The sequence below is a fragment of the Pyricularia pennisetigena genome, assembly GCF_004337985.1.
Source record: "Pyricularia pennisetigena strain Br36 chromosome 7 map unlocalized Pyricularia_pennisetigena_Br36_Scf_8, whole genome shotgun sequence".
NCBI classification, from domain to species: domain Eukaryota; kingdom Fungi; phylum Ascomycota; class Sordariomycetes; order Magnaporthales; family Pyriculariaceae; genus Pyricularia; species Pyricularia pennisetigena.
Window position 1 is genome coordinate 1,618,926 of NW_021940920.1, and position 9,472 is coordinate 1,628,397.

General features: G+C 46.4%; 2 protein-coding genes across 2 annotated transcripts; one reads left to right on the forward strand and one right to left on the reverse strand.

Moving 5' to 3' along the window:
* Positions 1–1,396: 1,396 nt before the first annotated feature.
* On the forward strand, positions 1,397–1,850 carry PpBr36_09570 (uncharacterized protein; the record flags this gene model as incomplete). Its single annotated transcript, XM_029896691.1, has 2 exons — positions 1,397–1,476; positions 1,571–1,850. The coding sequence occupies 2 exons, from the start codon at positions 1,397–1,399 to the stop codon at positions 1,848–1,850; spliced, it is 360 nt and encodes a 119-aa protein (XP_029744727.1).
* A 1,526-nt stretch (positions 1,851–3,376) lies between these two features.
* PpBr36_09571 (uncharacterized protein) lies at positions 3,377–3,838 on the reverse strand (the record flags this gene model as incomplete). The annotated part of the gene is made up of 1 exon (XM_029896692.1): positions 3,377–3,838. One exon carries the CDS (start codon positions 3,836–3,838, stop codon positions 3,377–3,379), a length of 462 nt encoding a protein of 153 aa, XP_029744482.1.
* Between the last annotated feature and the right edge of the window lie 5,634 nt (positions 3,839–9,472).

Here is a 9,472-nt window from a genome sequence, read left to right on the forward strand (position 1 = left end):
ACGTTCATGCTGAGACGGACTTGGATGGTAGCAGCTCGGCTGGCAACGACAATGCGTCCGGCACCGCGCCGCTAGCTTTAATGCACGGGCTGCGGCTCGATCCGGCCGTTTTTGTCGACCGAGGTGAGGTAAGGATCCTTGATTGCCCTAGATCAAAGGCAAATCGGCGTTGACAAAAAAGCATCCGCTTTGTTGGTCATCGAAAGGAGAATGGAGCCTCAACCCGATGGCTGGCAGAAGCTCGGTCGGTTTGAGAGCTGATTGGAGAGCAGAATGTCAAGTTTGCTGTGGTGCCTGTCGAGGGACTTCAATTGTTCATTTCGATGGTAGTATCACATGGTCGGTCTTTTCTGGTAATTGCAGCGCTCTGGGTTATGATTAACCGCTGGGGGTTGCAAAGAGTGCGCGAGCCCGTGGCAATAACTGCAGAAATATGATTCTTTGAGTTGATGACAGTAGATGAAACGAAATGCCCTCGACGATACCCAACTAGGGTAATATACTACGCCCTATAAGGTGTCAGTTAAAACAAATATACACGATATTTATGCCTATTTTGGCTTTGACGAGCTATCCCCTGAAAAAAAAAACAAAAGAAGAATAATGCACAGTTCAATCGGGCGCCTGTTGCCGCAAATGGCAATGTGAAACAGGAGATTCCCTACGTTCGTGGGCAGATGTATGGAGCCACAGGGTTTCGCGGAGTTAGTTTACGGTTATAAATAAGATTTTGAAGCGAGTGCGGATCCTCCAATAGTGGCAGCTCACAACTTGCGCACAAGAGCATCGGGAATCGGCAACTTTCTGGAGGAGAGATTGTCCTGACGCTCATCAACCGCAAGCACATACATCAGCCCTCATGCAGTGTAGCATCGACGGTGATGAATGCAAGCCTTTCAAAAAGAGCTTCGTAGCATATCGATCGAGCGCTCATTAAGCGGCAGACGACGGCATCATGACTCGAGGGTTTCCAAAAGAAAGCCACGAGGATCGTTTCAAGCAACCCCTGCTCGCGTCAGATGTGTTCGAAACGAAATGCGCCCTTCCCCATGTTCAAACGATGCAGTTGAACCACCCAAAGGGGGGGATTCACAGAAATAGAAACAGAGCCTGTGGAGGTGTTTGCAGGCAAGGAGGAAGCATCGCGAGTTTAAAACGGAGCGTTGGGAACGAGAGAATCTTTAAGATTTTGTCTTTTTTTTTTGTATCTTCCCATCAGCCTGGTCTGCTTCGCTTCATTCAACCTTACGCCTCATAATTTTTTCAGATCCTCGACTCGTCTGCTGTGCAGTGAGCCCTTATTTTATCACCACACATTAATCAGCAAACACCACACCAGTCCATCCACCGTACCGTCTCCTCGCAGACCATTCAATCCACCAAAACAACCGTCAACATGAAGTTTACCGTTTTCTCCACCGCCCTGCTCTTCGCCAGCGGCATCTCTGCCCAGGCTGTTCGCGGCGCCAACGGAAAGTAGGTAGAACTAAACGCATCAGAGAAAAACAAAGGGAAAAAAAAAAACAATAAACGACAGGGGGCGCATGCTAACGCATCCTCACCATCACAGCTGCGGCTTCCCCAACGGCCCCGACTGCATCGCCACCGGTAAAACCAACGACAAGGGCCAGCGCGAATTCCAAGAGCCGGCCAACTCGCCCGGCGACGACTGCTGCCTTTTCCCGGCACGGTGCGGCAACGGCGACGGCGTCGCCATCTTCCCCTGCGTCAAGGTCGGGGGCAGATCTACCAAGAATGGAAAGGTGGTCGCGGCAAAAGGCAACGGAGCTTCCGCCAGGGCAAAGGAGAATGCCAAGTTCAAGCGTGAGGTGCCATCTTTGTTCCAATAGATGGTGGGAGTGGATGAGGGGGCAAAGTGGGGTGATGGATTTGTGTATTATGATGTGGAGGTCAAAAGACAAAAGTTGACGAGGAGAAAAGGCTTAATTTACACATGAAGCTGGAAGAGTTGAAGGCACCCAGAGGCCTAGCGGACTAGTGTTGCGTGGGGGTTGTTAGTTGTATCGATAGACTGTTGGTAGATTAACAACGTGGTGCTGCACCGATCCTTCATTCTGTGGTGCAGACGAGAAGAGCTTTGCAAGGCAGCTTAGCTTTTGACTTTCGGAGTATGGCCAAGATTACACAGCAGGGATCACCCCAAATCCGACAACAAGAAGCAGTGCACTTGCGACTCGTTTGGAGCTGGCTAGCTGTCTAGATCGAAACATCTTTACTACGCAGCTCTCACACTCGTGAGCCGAATGCTGGTCCCCCTGTTGAGTGGGATAGTAGCCCAAGAAGCGCCAACGACAAGAGGAGCCTAGAGGCCGGGTACATCAACAACGCCGTGAGATTCAACGCTATGCCGCCGCAAGTGCTCGACAGCGCGTTGCCAAAGTATCCCTGGCCGATCAGTGGCAGACGCAAACTGCGGCAGCACCATGAGCCGCAAACCGCTTCTGATGGCGATGTTGTTGAGCAATTTGGAGGTGGCGTGGATGCTGGAACATGAGGGCAAGTTTCCATCCCAGATTGGGAAAATGTCCGCGGGGAAGCCACAGAGGACAATAAAGAAACGACCTAACAACTTTTCCCCCGGCGGTTTATATGATGGCTTTTGGAGGCCTGGTTTATACTCCTTTATGGTTATTTTTCCTTGAGGCGATAAGAGACTTGATATGCAAATTCTACCCAATTGCAACTGTTTTGATTTGATGAAGAAGAGAATAATATCGGCTGGGCGCCTGGCTACGAAGCTAACGACAGTTTAATATACAATCAATGGTTTCTTATCCTATATTTCGGCAAAAAAGTTTGTTTTGGATGCATATATGCGCAAGACTTTTTCGACTTTGACGACAAACGACCTTCGGATGGTTCCGAAATGCGGTCTAATACGACAAGTTTCCTAAAATTGAGCCCAAAATTGGCCGAACAGTATTTCAAACAAAACATGGTCAGGGGTTGATAATTTTGCAAACGGCTAGAAGTTGGGGAGCACTGTTTTGAATGCAGCATAGAGATGTTTATATTTTTGCTTTTTTAGTTGGACGGATCGCGGAGTTTATGTTAAGGTTGGGTTTACAAAAATATCCAGATAAATAGGGTCCTAGGTATCAAAAAAAAAAAAAAAGAAAGAAAAAAAAAAACCACTCGAGACCTATCTATGTGTACTTCCTAGAGGACTTGAACCGGTAAACACCCATTTTCTATTTTTCTTGTTGGAAGCTGTCTCGGCCTATCTAAAGATATAAGCACACATCCAGATGTTGTTGGGGGCCATTGCTACTAGTGTTTGACCCTGACGAAATGGTCCAGATTCGATAGCCATGTTTACTTTCCGCCTGTTACCCCCAAAGAATGACGTTGAATCTCACCAGAGACCCATTCCAGATTCGGACATTTGGTGTCCAAACTGTTTCAGCGCATCTTCAATACCGTCGAGCGTGACCACCATTTCGTGGTGGTTCTCGTCGAGCTCCAGGCTGAATCCTTCAATCTGTGGAACAATTTGTTCTAGAGCCGGATTGTCCCTCACCCGATCTTCAAGGCTGGAGATCGATTCCGCAGGTTGGGTGTACCAGGCACGAACGAAATCCTGACGAAGTTCAACGACATGGGCAAGCTCTATTTCCAAGGAGGATCTAGCCGCTGCCAGGTCCCGGGTGCCTTTGAGGTCCTCGGGGGTCTCCTGATCTCCCTCGTGGATATCCCAGTCTCCCCAGGATAGTTCCCTAATGTACTCACCCAGAGCAACCTGGACGTTGGCCACTGCCGAATAGAAGCGCAAAGCTGTTTGGGCGACCTCCCTCAGATAGGGTTCATAGTCACTCATCGTTTATGGTGTGGTGTTTCCAGGAGAAGGTCGTACTTTTGTGAAGGGCTTGGTTATAAAGGGCTTGGCTTTCGGGTGTGTGGTATCTTTTGTGCGATGGAAGTTGGAAAAAGAGAGATCAGACCCTCAGAGCAAAGCTGAACAGCCCACAATTTATATGATTTGTGCCAGGGAGAGGGACCTTTGTTGGCAGCCGGCATGTTCACATACATTTGTGGCGTACATGGAGAGTAGAGCCATGTTTGTTTGTTAGTCACCTTTGAGCCAAAAAGACTGTATAAGTTACCCAGCCAACAAAAGTGGCAACACTGCTAGTGAACTGTTTGACATCTCGCGTTAGGCCCTCATGTCTCTGGAGGTCAGCGGATGAAGATTAACTACGCTTCTGTGTGACTGGAGCATTTCACAATTCAAAAGTAATACTAGAAATATTAATCACTTTGTTGTAGCGAGCATTCGGGGTCTGAACTGAAACGAGACTGTAGGTTGAGATTGAATTCAATTTTGCTCCCCAAAACCCAGCCAAGGCTTATGTAGGTCTATTCCTCTGGGTATTGTCGATATTGATGCAAGCAGTTGTTGTTGGGTAATTGACGACACGTCTCTAGCCAGGCGAATCGTGAACGAATGGTTGTCGTCGTGGCGCCACTGCTCATTGCTGTAATGTGTTCAGCAATGCATCGTGACCTCCACATCCTTGGGCAGTTCCTTCTCCTTAAGCTCCCTTACTGCATCCTGAGAAGCCCTCGGCTGAGCCTCAAAACAGTATGCTTAGACTGGTAGCTGTCGGTCCCGACCTTGGAGATATCAAGCTCCAGACACGAAGAAACTGACTCCAAAAACGAAGGTGACCCCAAAGATAAAACTACCTACAATAGCGAAAACAACGATAAAAGTATTAAAAAAAAATAGAATTCACCTCCAAATATGGATCTTTCAGTATTGGACAGCAAAAAAAGCGAAAACTTTTGCCAAACTTTTTTCGATAAATTTTGATATCTGCTCAGATCCAAAGTCGGTATATCTGCATGTACGGTGTCCGAGTATTGCCCTGTTGCGACTGCCATTGCAAACCCTCAACTTGATTATTGGGCGGAGACGGAAGAGTTTTTCTTTTTCTTTTTTTTTTTTTTACCTCGCTCTATAAGAAGGATGAAGAGTAGTGCAGAGAGCCCCTTTCACGCTTTACAATAACCTAGCCTGAAGCCAGGGCCCAGAAGCCGAGGGTGCAGGGCGGCGCCTGAACGTGGGCCAAGCGCCAAGTGGCGCTCGGCTGTAGGCCAAGGTAGGTAAGTGTTCGGCGCGTTCCACCCCACAGAGATTTAGAATAATCATTTGAGCGATGTAATGGGAGCATTCTATATATTCTTTAACGTCAAAGTCCTTGTTAGCCCGAATGACTACACTAGAATTCTCATACAATCTGATGCAAAAAATTTGGGATACGGAATGAATTATTGGTAATCGATTCACTGTAGACCAAATCCAGCTGCAGACCCTCATCGTTATCGGGGAAGCTTTTGATTTGCATGTGTTTGCGATCAACATGCTCGTTGCTGCCCTGCACCGTGATGCAGTCGTGAGGTGTGACTAGCTTGCAAGGTAATTTCCAGCCGTAGTAGTACTTTTGGAATACATGAGACTAGATCGGGCGGTTATCTGCTGTTGTTCCACAAGGATTGTATTCGTAGTCTTGCTGAGTGGGAACATACGTTTTGTCGCGGACCATTCGCTGGGGTTTTAGCCGGCTAAGGCTGAGATGTTAGTGCCAGTAACTATGGGACGACCCTACTGACGATGGTTTCGTGTTAACTAGTTGTGAAGATAGCCAATGAAAGGCATTTGTCGGAGACATCAAGTATCCCTTTCAAAGACTCTGCTTGATAGTTTGACATTTCGCAAATGTGCAGGTCGGTTTATCGCAAAATATTCCAAAAACGGGTAAAGGCTAAAGCGGGAGTTTGACTTCCTGCCAGCGGAAACAACCTTGTTATTTTAGGTTTTTAAAATAAACAAATATCGAATACAAATTTGTGTTGTTATCGTATCGAATTCTGGTTATAAAGCGACTGTTTTGAAGGTCCACATTTCGAAAAGTCGGGGACAGACTGCATTTTGTTCCCAATAGTGTGATTTTCATTTTCTAATCCGTTCAGTATATTCATGTTCCCCTGCCGTAGAATAGAAGGATTCTATCATACAAGCGTTAATGAAGACAGTAGCAATACCCAGGCTAGCGGCGCCCCACCAAAACTGGTACGAGTTGGCGCCCTCATGGCCCACCTGGGTATCACACTCCTGGAACTCTGCTTCTGATGGCGCTAGAGAAGCAGCCTTGAAGGAAGGCCTGGCGGCTGGGCTCCAGCGATAAGGAGCGGGAGCGATTCGACGTGTTAGCGGCCGCTGAGTGGCTGAAGCAAGTTGGACATGAGGCAGGGCCAGACTACGCGGCGGCGGTCAAAGCCTCCAAATGGTTGTAGGAGGTCAAGAAACAAATGATGCTAAAGTCGGGATTTTCTGTTTATTGGGAAATCTTTGCGTGGATCAAGGGCGTCACAAGGCAAATAAACGGCGTAGGGCTAGCTTGTCTATAACAATGATGCTTGGCGCGGAAAGCGCATGCACTTCATTAGATTTACCACCAGCCAGTGTGCCATGTTATAGAGCGTCTCCTCGACGAGCCATGTTCAACCCAATTCTCAGACCCAAGCACTTATTACTCGGTTCACTGAGTTACTCGATTACTTGTCGAGTTTCCATTAATGGATAATGAACCCATGATCTAACTGGGAACCCCTTTCGTTTCTCCTGGAAGCGGCACTGCATTGGATGTTTCTCCGTTCCATTCCATGGTGCAGTGACTTTGGGGCCTCATATGCCAGGCCTTTCGTGGTTGGATTTGGGGGGTTGAGACTGAAATACTAGAAGTACTTCAAGAATCAAAACATTATATTTGACTTGCGCGACCTGAACGCAACACCAATTGACGCCGCGACAAGCACATACCGAAGCATGACAAAAGAATAAATTAATAAAGCAAAGACTTTTGAGATTGCATCGCCGCCTGGCCTGAAGATAGATAATTATCCAACAGAATGTGTATGGCTAATGGATAACCACTAAAATCTCAAAGCCAGGTTCATGCGCTCCTCGGCACAGCCCACACGCCTCTCCAGATTAAGTTGCACCTGGGAAGAGCCCGTCATGACTCATGGGGCCATTTTATCTAAATCCTCTTTCATGCGGTTTGCATGGTCTTGCTTTTACTCTCATTCTGTTCCAACATGGCCTTAACCTAGTCCTCACAAAGCCCTGGCGGTGTTTTTGCCTCAGTAAAAAGATACGGGATGGTGTAGTTCTAGCCAACCATATTTGTGCCCACAACTTCTTGGGTAGGAGGCGCCAGGACTGGCCAGCGAAAGTATGACAAACACCTCAATCAATTTGTACAATATCCGTGGGGATCAAGTGTATTTTCACCGATAACCGTCAGCCGAGCTGCATAAACAAGAACAGCGGGGATGCCAGTAGTGCGGCTAAATGCGTTAAACTATAATCAAGATTCAAAATATATACTAATTGCCCCATATTTGAGATTGAATCCCAGCGAAGCAAACCCTGTAACAACCGCGTTTGAATTAACAACGTAAGATTTACCCAATATTAACAAATGAATAAGTAAAGTTGTGAAAGAAACCAAGCAGGTTGAAAACAGTAAGCGAAATATATAAAATGCAATGTTTTGTTTTACTTCGGCAGTTGAAAACCTATGCTGGTGTTTAAATTATAGTGGGGTTTAAGCATTTGCACTTTGATAATACTTTCCAGAAAATTTAACTCAATGTTTTGGTCTGTGTAATTGGTCTATTGTTAGACCGCCACCCTTGGATATGATTTTTCGGTTTTGTTTCCGTCAATTGAACGATTATCGGATATTTGTTGGCAAGTTTTCCCGATTTAACAATTTTATAGTTGCCGTCAAAGAACTACCGATTGCAAATCTTGAATAATTACTCTCGTTAATACTAAACACAAATAAAACTAGAAAACTTTCATGTGTAGTTTTTCAACCCAAATAATACTTGGAAATATTGCCAGTGGCTTTTTCTTTTTTTCTTAAAAAAAGGGTTAAAAAAACAATAGGATTTCAGGGGAAAATAGATTTTTCTATAAAAAAGCTAACAAATGTTTCTTTAAAAAGTGCTTAATTTTGGTTCTAACAGTTTTGCAGGAATTTCGCCTGATTGGTTTATAAATTAAATTTGTTGTTCAAGACATGAGCCAACAATTTCGAAATGAATTGACTTGCGCAAAGCCTTGTGACAATGCCAAAGGCTTTCAGGTAATTTCCATCTTTCAGGTTCTCACGGCGAGCAGAGAGATACTGGAGGCCAACGCAGAGTCGAGCTCGACTTGTGGCAGGCGCTCAAGGGTGGCCAGAACATGTTTGGTGTCGTAACCCGCTCGCCCTATGCAATCACGACCCACCTACACTGCATAGTCTTTCGGTCAACTTCAACATGACTTACTTTGCTATATTGGCCGACGCTTTCGAGCAGTGTCTTCTGCCGCATTTAGGGAATGAACGTGCTCATCCGATCGCACTGTATTTGTTGAATCATTACTGGCCTTGCTGAGTTGTTATGTCGCCTCACTTGGTAGCCCGTTTGTGAATTACAGCAGTGTCTGCAGCTCAGCAGATTACCATGGTTCATGCGTCATAAGCAACAACTTCCTTCCCCTGCCATCGCCATTGACAGGTTTTCAAGACGTGCCAATGATCGCTGAGCCCACGGAGGCCTGTGGCTCCACAACCGTAATCTCTAGACCCATAACAGGGCCGGGTGGAGCGAGGTTGCGTTACAATCTGGGGAGGACGTCTTCTGGATATTCAGGCATCGTGGAGTGGCAACCGTCACTCGGGAGGCCATACCTTAAATGGTTCTCGGGGGTGGAAAACTTATTCGGACTTGATAGGAATACGCCTCTAATTGTATCGACTATGGCGACAGCTAGGCGGAGTGTGGTCAACTCCTACGGGGAGAAGAATGTTACTAGGTTGTACCAAGTATGGCAAATCAGGATCCTGAAAATATCCCTAAGGAGCCGATTCCCGGAGGTGTCAATGGCATGAGCCTTAAGCGCAACGGTTCCGTGAAAAAAGACTAGATCCGGGACCATGTTTTGAATTTCTTATCGACAACGACTACCGAGGATATGCATGCCCATTTGCATTGTTAAATAGAGACCAGGAAATACAGCCAGCTTGTAAAAAATCCAGTAAGTTTTCAAGCGCTAGCTGGGACGCTAGCCGGGATTACCAACTTCCACGTCCCATAATGCTGTACCATTCTGTTTGCTGTGAACAGACGGTAAATATGTAGTGTATACTCTGAGCCAAAGTTGCTAGTAAGGTCGACTTTCTCGCATTCGTCGCCAAGATCAATCTTTAGATTTTGATTCTCGTAGTCAAGCTCGACCGAGCCCCCGCGCCCTTTGATCGCCTTTTGTCTAACACATTTCTCCTTGTTTCCATCTTGCTTGAATAGCCGAACGAAACAGCCTGAGAGATGTCTCAAATCATTTGTTACACTCTTAGTGTAGGGCATTTTTAAGCTACCTGCCATCGATGGA